This window comes from Strigops habroptila, chromosome 20 (assembly GCF_004027225.2).
Source record: "Strigops habroptila isolate Jane chromosome 20, bStrHab1.2.pri, whole genome shotgun sequence".
Classification (NCBI taxonomy): Eukaryota; Metazoa; Chordata; class Aves; order Psittaciformes; family Psittacidae; genus Strigops; species Strigops habroptila.
In genome coordinates, this window is record NC_044296.2 from 2,560,997 (window position 1) to 2,577,354 (window position 16,358).

Genomic DNA, 16,358 nt, shown 5'->3' on the forward strand with positions numbered 1-16,358 from the left:
TTGCCTCCTCTTCCCCTCTTTTGTCCTGCCCCCCTTTAATTGTAACCTCTTTGGGGCAGGAACGCAGCGTGTGTAGAAAGGGCCTAGAACAACGTGCCCCAGATGGTGGTGTACAAGCATTTTATGCTTGCAGATGTGGCCAGGAACTTTCTGAGCCTCAACACTGCAGTCTCCAGGTCTCAGAGACAAGGGTTAGCACCAGAATCACAGCTGCTGCTTTGTTTTAGTTAAACCAGCAAACCATCCCCAATCCCTTTTTCTCACCTCCTCACTGCAGGGAAAAGCCTGTAGATGTGGCTGGAGCAGACCTGGTGTGCTCAGAACCAGGTGGCAGTAGAAAGAACCCAATATTGCATCAAAACCAACATGAACCCCTTGGGTTTCAGCGATTGCTTGGCCATGGGTTTGCCCCCTCAGTGTCTGTGGGTCTGTTTTGGGGAGTTGCTGAAGCCACTTGCGCTCGGCTGCAGCTTATTTCCCTTTCAGGCTTCGTGGCTTGGAGCACTCACAGCGCAGACACTGCAGGACAGCACTTGTTTGGCTTCAGACCTTGCTTTGAAATTTCTTCTACCAAATTTCAGGCCAATTTTATATTTTTTTTCTTTCATCCCTCTCCCTTCCCCCCAGAGAGAGAAAGAAGTTTTCTTACTTTCATCTTGCATCAGATTTGATACCAGGCCAACGCATCTAGCCTCGAAGGTGCTTTTCTGAGGCTGCTTGCCTCGATGTGACCTTCTGGGTGAGGATTCCTGTTCAAAAATGCAACTATTTATTATCAGGGGCATCTTCCCCACGGTGCTGCTCTCCTGGGCTGGCAGGACAGGGCAGTCTGGGGCCCTGCTGCCCACCCAGAGGCTGCTGTGTTGTGACAAACACAGGTTTTGCAGGGCTGTTTGCTCCACAGCAGTGGGAGTCTTGGGATTTTACCAAAGGTTTCTGTTTCTGATTAGGTTGTTCTCTGTTCTAAAGGGCAGAGATCTCTTTATGGCACAGAGTGGAAAACCTGACCAGTCACTGGGTGGTGAGTCCTGCTTTGGTGCCGAGGTACAGTGAGCTGATGCCTCTCCTGGGTGCTCTTTGGAGGCAGAAGTAGATTCCTGCCAGCCCTGAGCTCCCCATGGCTCATCCCGGGGGGAGGCTGGTGGCAGAGCCTGGAGCAGCATTGCTCGCCGTAGCCTGACTCACAGCCGTGGCTTCCTGCTGCTCTGCCCGCCCCGCTTTGGGAAAGCAGGAATTGCGGTGCAGGGCTGGGGGCTGTCCTGGCCCAGCTCTCTGGAATTGGGCTTTGGAGCTGGGAGCTTTCAGCGGAGCTGCTCCCAAAGCTGGGCTTTGCTGGAGAGTCGTGCCTGCGTTTGTCTGGGCCGGGGGAGGACAGTGCAGCCTCGCAGTGCTCACAGGAAACAGGATTTATTTTTTCCCTTCTGTTGGGACTCTGTGTCGCTCCATTGTCTGAAATTCCCTTGCAGAGACTGGCCCATAACTCTTGTAAAACAAAATAACCCCAAGTGTGGGGGCTGGACCTCCCTGGGCTCTGGCTGGCGGCCGCCTGACTCTATGCAAACTGTCTGGGCCTGAAATCCCCCGGGAAGGAACATAAAGGTCTGATTCAAACCCAGAACGGGATATGCAGCAGCGTGTCCCGCGCATCCCACTGCCTCCCCTTGCCCCGTGTGTGGCTGCAGCCACGGCCCAGGGATGGTGGTTCCCAAAACGCCCGGGGAGAGCCATGCTCTGCCACCCGCTCGGGGAGCTCCTTGCTCCTGCATGTCCTCGCGTGAGGCCAAGAGGTGGGAGGGCACGGCCATGCACCGAACCTGCAGCGGAAACCATTGGGGGAGCAAAGAATGAGCAGGATATCACGTGTGGGCTGTGTGCGCACGGGGCTGCGGAGAACAAAGCGCAGGGAAGCCCTGCTCCAGAGCTGCTCCCACCCGCTTCCTGCTGGCACGGAACCCAGGCTGCTGCTGCCCCGCAGCTCTGGGCAAGCTGGAAGGCTCGGCGTGCCTCAGTTTCCCTCTGCCAAGATGGGCTGGGGGCAGCAGGGTGGTCCCAAGGGGTTGGCCTGCTGGGGCTGGCCTTGGAAGACCAGGCCGCTGTGCTCTGGGGATGCTCTGGAGGTGTTGGCCTGGAGGATGAAGCCTGTGGGGGAAGAAGGGGGCTCCCATCCAACAGGAAAGCCTTGCTCCCCAGTGCTTGAACTTCGCTTGAGTCTTACATCCAGCTCTGGGGCAACAACGCAAGAGGGACGTGGAGCTGTTGGAGCGAGGCCAGAGGAGGCCACGGAGCTGCTGCGAGGGCTGGAGCAGCTCTGCTCTGGAGCCAGGCTGAGAGAGCTGGGCTGGGGCAGCCTGGAGAAGAGAAGGCTCCTGAAGGGGAGACCTTAGAGCAGCTCCAGTGCCTAAAGGGGCTCCAGGAAACCTGGAGAGGGGCTTTGGACAAGGGCCTGTAGGGACAGGCCAAGGGGAATGGCTTTAACACAGGGCCTCTCCCAGCATTGCTGGCACAAAAGGTCCCGGCCCTGCCGCAGCAGAGGCTGGTGCTGGGGGCAGTGCTGTGACTCAGCTGGGCACAGGCTCTGCGCAAGCAGGATTCAGAATATCCTCTTTTCGCTTCGTAGGAAAGGGCAGGCCTGGTGTGGTTTGTGTCGTGGTGCAGAGGATTATGTGTGGCTTCTCTTCATCAGGGACTGTAGTGATAGGACAAGGGGTAATGGGTTAAAACTAAACCAGGGGAGGTTCAGGTTAGATATAAGGAAGAAGCTCTCCCCTGTGAGGGTGCTGAGGCGCTGGCACAGACTTTTCCCAGAGAAGCTGTGGCTGCCCCATCCCTGGCAGTGTTCAAGGCCAGGTTGGACACAGGGGCTTGGAGCAACCTGCTCTAGTGGAAGGTGTCCCTGCCCATGGCAGGGGTTGGAACTGGATGTACTTAAGATCCTTTCCAACCCAAACCATTCCATGGTTCTATGTGTCCTCCACTCCTGGGGGGTTTTGAGTCTGACCAGCAGCAGCCTGGCCCTGAGCAGCTTGGCTGGTGCCTCTGAAGGTCCCAGCTGCCAGCAGCATTTCCCATGGGGACAGTGTTCTCCCCACATGACTCTGCTGGCTCTAACCTGGTGATGAAGCGTTTCATCTCCTGCCCTGGTCAGATTGTAATTTATTTATGCCTGCATCTTAGATGTGAGGCCCTCTGTGATGGTCCTGCTACCCCAGCTTCTCCCACCCCTTGCCTGCAGCACCCTTCATCGTTATGGGTTATCTGTAACGCAGGGAAGATGTTGGAGGGGCTCTGGGGGCGGGAGCCTCCCATTGTCCTCTGCCTCTGTGTTTTGTTGTGCTGATTTTCTTCTTCTCCTCTTGCAGCTGGGAGCCCGAGGAGCCGCGCTGGGAGGACCCTCTCCACAGGATGTTCTCTCCACCAAAGACCTCCCTGTAACAGGCGACGATGACAATCCCGGCGGGACCTTGGGAAGCACTAACATTTCAGTAGCCCAGCACCCTTGTGTGGCCGCCTCCCCCCCCTCCTCCACACCCCGCCCTCTCACTGCTCCCCGGGATGGTGTATTAACCAGGAAGAGCCCTGCTTCTGTCCTCCTCACCCCTCAACTTTCGGCAGCTCTGGGATTTGTATGGCAGCAGCGTAACCGTGGAGAGGCCGGGGTATCACAAACTTATGGATTTTGATAAGAGAGGAGGGAAAGGGGAGCTGGAGGAAGGTAAAAGGATGTCCAAGGCAGGTGGAGGAAGGAGCAGTCATGGAAGCCGGAGTGCTGGAACCAACTCGGGAGTCTTAATGGTGGGTCCCAACTTCCGGGTCGGCAAGAAGATTGGATGCGGCAATTTCGGAGAGCTCCGTCTAGGTGAGAAGGGTCATATTCTGTCCTCACTGGGCCCTGGCATCCCCCTCAGGCAGCAGGAGGGTGCCTGTGACCATCAGCACCAAGGGTGTTGACTGGCCATTCAGTCTTGAAGCCTTGTATGTTGCAGGTAGCCCCTGCTTCCTTCACAAGGAAATTTCATTTTCCTTCCTTCACAGATTTCCTCAGCCCCTTCGTGCTGTGTTTAATCTTTCAAAGCCTGTCAGCCCAAAGGACCGAATCCAGACATGGTTCCCATCTCCTCCCCATACCTGTCACTCTTGGGTTTGTCAGGGAGAGTGTTGGGGCTCAGTCCTGTCTGTTGGAAGTGGTGATGGCCCGTGCAGGCCTGGATGTCCCCCCCCCAGTCCAGGAACACTTAGTGAGCAGTGTTTCATGGGATGCTGCTGTGTCCTCACCAGATCTCGCCCCACTTTTGTACAGGGTGCCCTCCTCCTGCTGCACCACGTGCCTCAGGGTGGAGAGTGAGGGCTCTGCTGGGGAAGAGTCAGTGTTTTATCCAGGGTGAACTCTCCAGTTGTTAAAACTGGTTGTTCAGAGACTCTCCTCAGATTTTACGCAGGTGAAAGAAAGGGTTGAATGAAACCCAAACACCTCCCGTGGTCACTTTCCGTGTTGAACTAAGTCTGTCAGGTTCAAGCAGACTCTTGTTTGGAGGGCGGGTAGCTTGCTTCTCCCCCAGGACATGCCCCAGGAGGCTTTCAGCAAGCTGTGAACCCTTGGGTTGGCATCAGGCAGCTGGGAGAGGTGGCAGTGCCCAACAGCATGGTCAGGATGTCCCCAGGAATGCAACTGGGACATGGCAATGGAGCATTGGCCTTGGCTGCGAGTGCTTTGGGAAGGGGCTGGTGCCCTGGGCAGAGGGAGCCTGGGGCAGCAGTTGCCTTGTTGCTCTGTGCTGTGTTAAGCAGCACCTTTTGAAGCCCAGCTCGATGCTTCCCCTACAAGGACGTGGTGATCTGGGTAGGGTGTTTGTCTGAGGAGGAGCAGGAGCTGGGGGGCTGCGGGCACCATATGGAGCATGGGGAGAGTTTTCCCACCTCCCTGGGCCACCCCTGACTGTGGGGAGTTAATGGTACAGCTCTTCCCAGCTGACAGACTGGCTGGTGCCAGGCTGAACTGTCCCGATCCCGAATTCCCGATGGGATCGCCGCTTAATTGCAGAGCTTGGGAAAACACTGTTTTGGGAAAACACTTGGGAAAACATTGTAAAATCCAGCCAGGAGGTTCCCGCGTTCAGCAGTGGAGGGGCTGTCCCTCCTGGTGTTGAAGAGACAGACCCAGCAATTGTGGAAGGAGAGGTATTCGGGGATGTTGCCGCCTCAGCTGCTCCTTTGGCTCCCCAGCAGGATCTGGACCCCCTGGAATGCTGCATCTCCTGCTGCTGGTGCTGCAGGGCTGGCTGGGAAGGGGTGCTGGAGGGCTCTGAGCCGTGCAGGGGCTGGCTGTGTCCTTTCACCTCCTTTTCCCTGCTGGCAGTGAACATCCCACAGTGGGTATGTGTTTGTGGGTGAGTTTCTTCTGAGATCCTGCTCTAAGCGGGATCAGTTTCAGTTGACTCTGGAGCAGCTGGGGCCGTGGCTGTGCTTTGTCTGGCGTGCTCAGTGCTGGGGGGGACCCCCTGCCCTGGCCTCCCCTTTGCTTTTTGGGGACAGCACCGAGGTGGACATGAGTCTCACGGGGATCTGAGGAGCATCTGTGAAGCTGGCAGTCAGGGTTGCTCAGGGCAGAGCTGCTGCAGGGGATTGGGAGCAGTGTGTTCTGTTTGCTTGTGGCTGAAGGGACGAGCTCTCGCTCTGGGGCTCTGCAGTGGTCGATTCTTGCTGTGAGAGTTTGTCCTTGCCACCAGCAAGAGAAGCTTCTAGTCCCTTCCCATGGTTTTCCTGCCCTGTCACACCCTTGTAGTGCCTGGCTGTAACATGGTGAAGGCCTGAGCAAAGGATCTCATCACAGCAGTGAAAGCCACAGCTATGTGGCTTTTCTCCTAAAATCACATCTCTCTTCCTTAGGTGTGCCTCTGAGCTGCATCAGGGCTCAGGAATGCATTCAGCACCTCACAGAAAGGAGGGATTCCTCCAACTGCAGATGAATGGCAGGGGACCAGAGGGATCCTGCTGTGAAGTGGTGGCATGAGCAAGAATACTCTCCAGCTGTTGCTGGACACTCGGTTTTCCCTTGGGAATGGAGTATTCATTCCTCAAGGCAGGCTGGTTGCAGAGGCCAAAGTGTAGCTCTGTTTAAAAGCTCCCAAATCTTCATTGGACATTTGCCTTTCAATAAAATAAAAGGCAAGGAGGTGCCTCCTCAGCTCCCAGGGCTCGGGGATGGAGGAAGATGAGGTTGTCCTCCTGAAGCAGGTGGGTGCTGCTCTGTCCTTTGGGTGCCTCAGCTCAGCTGCCCGGGATCAAAACAGGTGTCTTCCCAGACATCCAAAATCAAACGTGGTTTGTGGCATTTGTGGGAAGCCAGCAGAGGAATGACTTGGGCAGGAGTTCCTGGCTGCCAGAGCCATGCTGGGATCCTGCCCTTCCATGTTCAGCCTGGGCTTGCCATGCTGGGTGATGCATGGCAAGCACAGTGCCAGTCCCTGTCCCCGTCATGCAGCAGTGCTGGCCAGATCCTCGCTGTAGGACCATGATGGGAGAGCTGTGTGTGGAGCTGGAGCAGGATGGGGTTGGGGTGTTCACAAGGAGCAGGTTCAGCTCTTGCAGGTTCTGTTATGTCCTTGTCAGCCATCCTGGTGCTTCACCCTGGGCACTGTGCCCTGGCCAGCACATCCAAAGTGCATATTGCTGGCCCTGCCACCCGACAGCTGTGGACAAGCACCAACCCTGCTCCTCACGGGCCTTTCCAAAAGGCAGCCCTGGGCAGCACCCGCTGTCTGCAGCCCCCTGTGGTCCCCCCTACCCATGTGCTGCCTCCTTGCCAGGGCACAAGGCAGGAGGAAGCTGGTGGCAGCAGGGGTGTGACCGGAGCGTGGCTGGTGGCTCCCGTGCCTGCAGCCCGGTGCCTCTGTCAGCAACCTGTGTCCCCAGGAGCGAGGCCAGCACCTTCTGCTCACAGCACGGCCTCATGGCAGCTCCTCCGTGGTGCTTTGGGGTGGGCTGGGGGAGGAGGAAAACTCAGACACTAACCAGGCAGCCAAGAAGCCACCAGCATCCTGGCCTGGCTCAGCACCAGTGTGGCAGCAGGGCCAGGGCAGTGACTGTCCCCCTGTGCTGGGCACTGGTGAGGCTGCACCTCGAATCCTGTGTTCAGTTCTGGGCCCCTCACTGCAAGAGAGACATTGAGGTGCTGGAGTGGGGCCAGAGAAGGGCCCCGGAGCTGGTGCGGGGCCTGGAGCACAAGTGTGATGAGGAACGGCTGAGGGACCTGGGGGGTTTAGTCTGGAGAAGAGAAGGCTCAGGGGGGACCTGATCGCTCTCTGCAACTGCCTGACAGGAGGATGGAGCCAGGAGGGGGCTGGTCTCTGCTCCCAAGGAACAAGGGATGGGACAAGAGGCAGCAGGATTGAGCCCCTGTTTGACTGCAGAGCCTGTCCCTGGGAGGAGCCACTCCATTAATATCTCCCATTCATCCCTCTTCCCGTAATCCTGCCACCGACTCTGGCGCTCAGCAGCTGGCTCTGATGTCACCCGGCGAGGATTTATTGCTGCTTCAGGTGCAGAGCAGCAGTCAGAGCAGATGAAATCTTATGCCAGGAGGAGTTTGTTCCCTGAGCAAATGGCTTGGAGGAGATCCGAGCAGACAGATGCAGCTCCCTCAGACACGCACGCAGCCGGAGTGTGGCTGCAGCTCTGCTGCCCTGCAGGGAACCTGCTGCCTTAACTCCCATCTCCCCGGGGCCCTGAAGGGCAGAAGGGGCTCTCAGAGCTAGTTCTGCAAACCTCTTCAGTCTTTTAGCCTTTATGGATGTGGGGTAGAAGTTGTACTGATGTGTGTAATACCTTCCTCGCGCCCCCCTGCCTGGCTGTCCCACCCTGGGTGAGCAGGATAACATGCTGACACCATTAGCTTAACCTTTCCGTAGTTATGGGAGTGAAAAGTCCTGTGAAGGTGCTGAGCTCTCTAGGAAGTCATTCCCAGGTTTTGGGGTGGCCTGGCTGCCTTTGCAGCCCTCCTGGGCGCTTGGAGGCACTTGTCTGACCCTCCCTGCAGCATATTGGTGCCTTCAGCTCCTCCTTGTGCAGTCTGGGCTGTGCCATGGGTCTGCTCCTGGCTTCCCCTGCACCCTGGGGTGGGTGGGAGCATCCCAAAGGATGCTCCTGAGGATGTTTGTGCCATCCCTAGGAGTGACCACAGCCCTGGGGAAGGGATTTCCACTTACCTGTGGTGTCTTCAAACCACTGCCAGCTGCAGCCTTGAGCTGCCCCTGTGCTCCTGGGGGTCCTTCCTTCCTGCCACCCTCTGCGTGGTCCCAAGGACCACAGAGCAGCATCCCCAACTCTGGACAGCCCTCCCAGAGCAGGGTGGCCCCTCTCCATGCAGGGCTGGGGAAGGGAGAAACGTCAAGCCCAGCCTTGCTCCTGCCTTGGCCAGTCACATCCCTGCAGGTCTGGGCTAGGAAGCTGCCCCCCTCCCAGAGGAATCCATGTACCCTATCGGGGGGTAATTACCAGGCATGTTGCAACTCCCCACAGTGGGCTCCTGCTGTGGCTGGTTCCTTGAGGCCTGTTTATGTGTTGTGGGAGCTGCCAAACCTGTTCAGGATGTTCTGCAGCCCCCGGGGCCTGTGGGGGCTGTGAAGTGGGGTTGATGCAGAGGTTCACTTGCTTTCAATTGCCTTTTCGGTGTCTCTCCCTGCAGGAAAGAACCTCTACACGAACGAATACGTAGCTATCAAATTGGTGAGTCCCTCGGTGGTCAGGGTGGGATGTTCAGGCCATCTGGGAAGGATTGTTGATGGTACCCAGGCTGTTGGAGCAGGGTGGGTTGGATCAGTGGTGGATGGGTGGCTGTGAGGAGCTGTGTTCGCTGCAGGAATTGAGGGCAGGAAAAGTAGTGCATGTCACTGCAGGTGGGGTGATCCGGACCTGGGGCTTTGCTTCTCCAGGCTTTGCTGTGGCCTGTGCCTGCACTCAGCTGGTGCCAGCAGCAGAGAGACCTCCGGGAGAGAATGATCCCCACTTATACCTGCTCCCATTAATGTCTGCCCTAGCACCTGGATCTCTCTGGAGAGGGGGGTGGATCTGGCTCCTGTATGGACTGGTTTTCTCTCATGGTCCCCTGGGGCTTCATCTCCCATTTTATACCAGTTTTTCTCAACTCCAAATGCCCTTAGTCCAGCTGCTGCCAGCATGTGAAGGAGGTGTCTGACACCCTGACATCCTGCTCCCTACAACAGCCTTAACTGTTCTTCTTCTCTTGTCCAAGGAACCCATAAAATCCCGGGCCCCCCAGCTGCACCTGGAGTACCGGTTCTACAAACAGCTCGGCAATGCAGGTATGGTGACACGGCAGGGAAAGAGCCTTCCTTTAAATGTGACTCTGCCCCTTTGCTCCCCGGCCTGAGCACCTCCTGCCCATCTGCTCGGCTGGGGGAGGCTGGTTTTACCCAGAGCCACATCTAATCTTTGATCCCTTTTTGTTGAGTTCCTTCCCCCCCCACCTCCCCCGTGGCAGGCAGGGAGATGTAGGGATGCAGATGGAGCTGCCTCCTTTGCCCTCCTGCCAAGAGCAGAGCCAGGCTGTGTGCAGCTGGGAGGGAGGGCAGGGCAGAGCCATCCCCCCATCTGCAGCCCCCTGCCCCAGCGCCAGCAATGGCATAGCTGTGACAGCATGGCCATGTTACCGCACTGCTCAGCCCTGTTGCAAGCCCCGACAGCCCCTGCTCTGTCTCTTGCAGAAGGAATTCCTCAGGTTTACTACTTTGGCCCCTGTGGGAAGTACAATGCCATGGTGTTGGAGCTGCTAGGGCCCAGCCTAGAAGATCTCTTTGATCTGTGTGATCGGACCTTCACGCTCAAGACTGTCCTGATGATCGCGATCCAGCTGGTGAGCGCAGCACCTCCACCTCACCCACAGCTCCACACAGCTCATCCCAGCCTGGCCACAGCCCACCCTGGGCTGGTTGGGCAGTGTGGGGACCCCGCAGAGAAGGAGGTGGGAAGAAGGGGTGAGCTAGTGCCCAGCAGGCTGCAGAACACCCTGCCTGCTGGCACATCCCAGACCACCTCATCCATACCTCACCCTCTCCCTGCTGTAGGAGAGCTCTCCCTCACCCCCATGCAGCACAAACGAGCATCTCTCACTGTGTGTCCAAGATGCAGCCAGACTAAGGTTGTCTTCCAGGGCTGGAGGGTCTGTTGTGCCCATCCTTTCAACCCAGGGTGGCAAGAGCAGGGCCTCAACCCGACGGGATCAAAGGAGGGTGTGGGACACATGGTGCGTCTCTGCCATGGTGCTGACATCTCCTTCTGCCCCCAGATCACACGGATGGAGTATGTCCACACCAAAAGCCTGATCTACAGAGACGTCAAGCCAGAGAACTTCCTGGTGGGGCGGCCGGGCAGCAAGCGGCAGCACACCATCCACATCATCGATTTTGGCCTGGCCAAAGAGTATATTGACCCCGAGACCAAAAAACACATCCCCTACCGAGAGCACAAGAGCCTGACAGGGACAGCACGCTACATGAGCATCAACACCCACCTTGGGAAAGGTGTGTGTGGCCAGCCCTGCCTCTTGGGCAAAAGGGACAGGGAAGGGGACTTGCTGGGGACAAACTGCCTCTCCTGCTCTTCAGCCTGGGGTGTTGGCAGGGGACTTGGGGTGCTGCAGGGTCTGACAGGGACAGTGGCTGTAGTGGGAACGTGCCAATGTTTCTTCTTTTTCTCTATGCAGAACAAAGCCGCAGGGATGACCTGGAAGCATTAGGGCACATGTTTATGTACTTCCTCCGTGGAAGCCTTCCTTGGCAAGGCCTCAAGGTAACAGCCACCTCCTGCTGTCCCTGGGCTGCCCCGTGGGTCTTGCTCTGCCCTGGCATGGGCAGCATCAGGGAGTGGGGGGAAGTTGTGGCCCCTGGGGTGTTGGAGAGTCAGCATCCTGCCAGATGCAGGGCTTGTTGCTCTGTGCCAGGCCCTTGCTGTGCTGTGTCCCCCTCTCTGTGCCACCCCCCTGCCCTGTTGTGTGGATATCCCAACTGCTCTCACAGTGGTTGTCCTGGAACTGCACTTTGTCCTCCTGACCTGCCCTGGGTGAGGGGATTCCTTGGGAAACCATCTGATAGCACCCAGTGCTTGCCCCTCTCTGGGGACATGCCTGGCCCTCATGCTGACCTGCTCCTTGTCTCTGCCAGGCTGACACGCTAAAGGAGAGGTATCAGAAGATCGGCGACACCAAAAGAGCCACTCCAGTGGAGGTGCTCTGTGAGAACTTCCCAGGTGAGGGCACTCTGCATGGCCTGGCCCCAGAGCACACACTGGCCTGGCACGTGGTCCCCCTGCCCCATCTGAGCCCGCTCTGTCCCCGCAGAGGAGATGGCCACGTACCTGCGCTACGTGCGGCGGTTGGATTTCTTTGAGAAGCCTGACTACGACTACCTGCGGAAGCTCTTCACAGACCTGTTCGAGAGGAACGGTTACGTGTTCGACTACGAATACGACTGGGCAGGGAAACCACTGGTGAGTGTGAGGGAGCAGGAGCAGGCAGAGGGTGCTGGGCCCCAGGGTGCCCGGGGGGGGCGGTGGGAGATCAGCATGGTCTGAGGCAGCAGCAGGTCAGCAGTCGTCGCTGCCATGCACCACTGTGCCCAAGAGATCAGCCCCACCAGCAGCCAGCTCCACACTGGGGCTGCCGTGCCAATGAGTTAAAGCTGTGACACCGAAATAGGAGGCTACTGGAGCTAAGGGGCACCCAGCAGTCGAGTTGGTACCTGCTTTCTGCTATGGGCACCCTCCGTGGGCTCACTGCAGCCCAAAACCAAGCGTGGAGCTGCTGGGGCTGGGGTCAGGCCCCGATTCTGGGATGTTGTGCATATTTGGCCAGATGTTGTTCAGCGGAGGGGCACGGGGCGGCGGGTGGGCTGCTGTGCTGCGGCTGATGTTGTCCTTGTCCTGTCCCCAGCCCACCCCCATCGGCACGATGCACAGCGAGGTGCAGGTGCAGCCCCCGAACAGAGACAAAGCACAGCCACACACCAAACACCAGGTGAGCAGCGGCGCTGCCCCATGGGGGCACGGGACTGCGGGTGACCACAGCGCAGGCTCCTGCCCACCGACCCACAGCGCCCAGCGGGGCCTGGAGCTTCCTTCTGCCCCCCAGCGCTGTCTGCGGGAGGCCTTCCTCCCTGCAGGGCTGGGGCTGGGGTTGGGGGGGGACCAGGGCAGTGTCCGTGGGGCCAGGCAGCCTGGCAGAAGCAGGATGAAGCAGCCGTGGGAGGCTGTAGCACAGTGGGGAAGCGCCAGGCCTGGGCAAGCTGCAGGGTTTGGCACTGGCTGGTGAGTGAGGGCACAGCACAGGCTGAGCCACCTTGTGCTGAGGACGATGTCCCCAGTGCCATGTCCCTATGGGAGTAACTTGTTGCTGTCTTCGTGGTGCCACTTTCATCAATGTGATGAGGACACAGGACAAGGCATAGGGGACTTCCTGGGCCTCAGGGGGGGGATTTGTGGTGCAGCTTGGCAGTGTTTTGCCCCATGCTGGAGAGCAGGGCTGGCTATGCCCTGGGAACACAGGGCACGTGGGAGCAGCCCAGGGCAAGGAGACAGGCAGAGCTGTGCAGGCAGCTCCCTGTCTGCATCAGTGTGGGAAAAGGGCCGAGCTGCCCAGCCCTTCTCTGGTGCCATGGCCTGTCCTACCCTGGAGCAGGAAACACGGTTTTGGGACTGCTGCCATCAAGAGCAAAACCTCACGCATGTCCCTGGCAGTCCTGTACAGACCCTCGTCCTCTTGCCTTGAACCTCCACGGGGAGCAGAGCACCGGGAGCTGAGGGTGCAGCATGCTGCCCTCGTCACCCAATCCATGTATCAGCCCAGTGGTGCTCCTCACTGCTCCTGGCCAAGCTCGGGCAGCCTGGGCCAGCCCTGGCTCCCGCTGGCCCATGGCTGGGCTGTGCTTCCATCGGGAGAGGGTGACATCTTCAAAGCTCCTCTGGCTCATTCCTGGGAACTTGCTCCCAGTCAGGTCTGCTCTCTGCTCTGCAGCAGCTGAGGAATGCCGTGTTCAATGTCCCTTCTTGCTAGCGCTGGGAAAAGCAAAGCACAAAACTCCCACCGCGTGGGAGCAGTTTCCAAGCTGGGGGTGCAGGGTCCCCCCCAGCAGCCGTGGGGCTGTACCAGGCTCCCCATGGCGAGGGTTTGGCAGTGGGGTGCCCTCGAGGAGCAGATCGTCGGCCCCGGGACGTTGCGGTCGCAGGGGAGCGGCCGGTGTCACCTCGGCCTGGCTGCAGCTCCCTGTGCAGCTCTGTGTGGCGCTGGCCGTGCTCTGCAGGGTGTTTGTCCTCCCTGGTGTGGAGAGGACGTACCCTGAGCCCAGCCCCATTGCTGGGGGGGGGTGCGTGTGTGTGTGGTTGTGGCAGGGGGGCTGCAGACCCCCAGTGTCACCGCAGGGACTGTTCTGGGAGTGCCCTCCACAGTCACAAACTCGAGCTGCTCCGATCACGTTTTTGCTTTTGCATGTCTTATTTTTCTCGACTCCCTTTGCCACTCTTCTCCTGCCCTTTTCCCTCCACCTCTCTCTTCTCTTCCCCCATTCTTCCTCTTTTCTTTTCTTTTGTTTCTTTTCGTTCTGTTCCTCCTGCCTGGCGCGAGCAGCCGCCCGAGGGGACGGAGTTGTGGGATCCTCAGGCCGGTGGGCAGCCTGCCGAGGAGCCTTTGGGAGCTCACCTGGCAGCCGGCAGGCTCGGGGGGTCCGTCCAGGTACATGCAACCACGCGCCGAGGGCAGGGGCGGGCGCGGGAGGGAGCAGAGCCCAACCTGTGCCTCGTGTCTGCCGGCCCTGCCAGGGGAGCAGCAGTGGGGCCACCCGTGCCCAGGGCCTGGCCTCGGCTGCAGCATGTGCTGCCCTGTCCCCGAGGCTGGCGCCGCTTCCCTGGGCTCCCGTGTGCTGCCGGTGGGTCTCTGAGGGCGGTTAGAGGTGGATGAAGCGGCGTGAGCAGCAGGGTGGGCATCAGGCTGTGCCCACCAGCAGTGCCGGACAACGTGGCCTCATCCCACATGGGGACTTCCCTGCGCCTCCGTGACAGGAGCGATGGCTTCGGGCCCAGCTTCTCCTCCCTTGCCCTGGGCACTCCTCGGCCTCATCTCCCCGCCTCGGTCCTGCACTCGCGCCGTCAGCCCCGTGCTCGCCGCCGCCGCTCGGCCCCTTTGGGCTGGTGGAGTCCAGCCCATGCGGGTGGTGCATCCATGCTGGGTCCCCCCCCAGCTGGGCCTTTGCTGCTTCCTCCGTCTCTGCTTCCTCCCTTGCCGCTGCTGCTCGTTCCTGCTGCTCCGTTGGGGCTGTGTTGGTGCTCGGTGCCAGGCACGGGCCTGGCTCCCACTGCTGCCATTGCAGGGCCAGGGCAGACCGTGGGTCCGGCTTGTGCTCTGCCACGCTCCCCCCGAGCCACGTCCCCCCCGCCACGGCGGCTGCTCCCTGCTCTCGCTCTGCAACCTCCCACCCCGTCCTCTGCCTGCGCCCACGCTGCAGGGGGGTGGTGGTGACGCAGGGGGGGTCTCTGGGCTTCTTTTGGGGGGTTGACGTGCTTTTGTAGCTTGACGTGCCCTGGCTGGGCGCTGTGGCTGTCGGATGGCAGCTCAGCCCGAGTAAGGCTGAGCCTCCTCACCAGCTTGGTGATGCTCTGGTGCATCCTCAGGTTGCTCCTGGCCTTGCCTGGGGGCAGCAGGCACAGGAGGGGGTTTCAGGCAGGTGCCTTTGCCAGCCCTGTCCTTGCTTTGGTGACTTGGGGCTCCTCCTGGCACCACGCGTGGCCTCCCTGCCCCGGCAAGCGGGCAGGAGCTCGGGGCACTGGGCTGAGGCCCGGAGGGTCCAGCAGTGCTGGGGCTTGGGGCTGGGGAGCAAAACTGTGTCCAGATGTTCAACCATGGCAAGTCTCCTTGGAGCTAACACAGCTTCAGGACTGTGTCTCTGGGGAGGTTGGAGCTGGCTGCCAGCGAGCCCCTGTCCTGGTAGGGTTCATGGGTTCCCGGAGGCACGGAGGGCTCAAACCCGTCTGTGCCGTGCGGCTCTTGGGCACGCACAGCACTGGGGCTGAGCACCCTCCTGCTGCCCACATGGGGGGCTCTGTGCTCCCAGCAGGGCCAGGGGGGCCGTGCTGCCTCCTGGGGCTGCAGCTGCCGTGGGGCTGGGGACGAGGCTCAGGACCAGCCTGTGCCCCATGGGCTGCCCTGCGCTGACGCTCATCTCTCCCCAGGTGATGAGCTCCACCAACGGAGAGCTGAACACGGATGACCCCACGGCAGGACATTCGAACGCGCCCATCACAGCCCCCACCGAGGTGGAGGTGACAGACGATACAAAGTAAGGCCACAGCCCCCGTCCCCTCTGCTGGGGCTGGGGTGGACACAGGCTTTGGGATGGTTCAGCAGCTGCCCTGAGATGCTTTGTCAGGTCCCCTCTAGAGCGAGCAACCCATGAGGAGTGTCTGGCAGGGCCACCACCCCCCCCCAGCCCCGAGGCTCACGTGTCTTCCTCAGGCTCAGTGCAGGGACATGCACGGATCTGGGGCCACTCGTTCTCGGGGAGCCCCTGCCTGGGCCCAGCTCCAGCCTCTGGCGTTTGCCATGGCTAGCGTTGCGTGCTGTGGCCAGCACCACCCGCTGTGGCCAGCACCACTCGCTGTGACCACCTTGGTGCTCCAGGTCCAGCCCCAGGGTCCCTTCTGGCACGGCTCTGCACACATGGGGCTCACTGAGGGGTTCCTGTCCCCCGCCAGCTCTGCCCTGACCACCGTGTCCAGGCCCAGCCACTGACGATGTCCCCAATGTCCCCTCTGTCCCCAGGTGCTGCTGTTTCTTCAAGAGAAGGAAGAGGAAAACCACCAAGCGTCGCAAGTGAGCCGCCGGGGCCGCGGTGGCTCCTCTCCCTCTGGCCGTGGCTGGATCTTGTCCTGCGGAGCCGGTGGCGGCCCCTGGGTTTGGCCGGGACCGGGGGGGGGTGCCGAGCCGGCCGGGCTCCCCCAGCGCCCCAGGCGGGGAGCAGGGCCTCCCCGCTGTGCCCTGCCCTGCCCTGCCCTGGCCGGGGGCGGCCCCGGCGCAGCCGCTGCAGTTCCCGCGTCCGGCAAAAAGAAAAGAAAAAAGAAAAAAGGAAAAAAAAAAAAAAGAAAAAAAAAAGAAAAAGAAAAAGCAGCTCAGCCCCGGCGGCGGAGGCTCAGCCCCGGCGGCGGAGGCTCGGCCCCGGCAGCAGAGGCTCAGCCGCGGCAGCAGAGGCTCAGCCCCGGCAGCAGAGGCTCAGCCGCGGCGGCGGAGGCTCGGCCCCGGCAGCAGAGGCTCAGCCCCGGCGGCGGATGCTCGGCCCCGGCAACAGAGGCTCAGCCCCGGCGGC

The 16,358-nt window shown here is 60.1% G+C and overlaps 1 protein-coding gene across 4 annotated transcripts in view; it reads left to right on the forward strand.

The window, feature by feature from the left end:
• CSNK1G2 (casein kinase 1 gamma 2) overlaps positions 1–16,101 on the forward strand; it is a 41,135-nt gene extending 25,034 nt beyond the window's left edge. For 3 of the 4 annotated variants that reach the window (XM_030509510.1, XM_030509513.1, XM_030509511.1), the window contains 11 exons: positions 3,360–3,856; positions 8,681–8,721; positions 9,248–9,317; positions 9,720–9,868; positions 10,301–10,535; positions 10,718–10,803; positions 11,175–11,259; positions 11,351–11,499; positions 11,942–12,025; positions 15,229–15,335; positions 15,818–16,101. In XM_030509510.1, the coding sequence (XP_030365370.1) occupies positions 3,670–3,856; positions 8,681–8,721; positions 9,248–9,317; positions 9,720–9,868; positions 10,301–10,535; positions 10,718–10,803; positions 11,175–11,259; positions 11,351–11,499; positions 11,942–12,025; positions 15,229–15,335; positions 15,818–15,872 (1,248 nt within the window). In that variant the 5' untranslated portion in view covers positions 3,360–3,669 and the 3' untranslated portion in view covers positions 15,873–16,101. Of the gene's footprint in view, positions 1–2,985; positions 3,857–8,680; positions 8,722–9,247; positions 9,318–9,719; positions 9,869–10,300; positions 10,536–10,717; positions 10,804–11,174; positions 11,260–11,350; positions 11,500–11,941; positions 12,026–15,228; positions 15,336–15,817 lie in introns of those variants that run through there. The other variant, XM_030509512.1, reaches the window with a different exon arrangement.
• Positions 16,102–16,358: the final 257 nt, after the last annotated feature.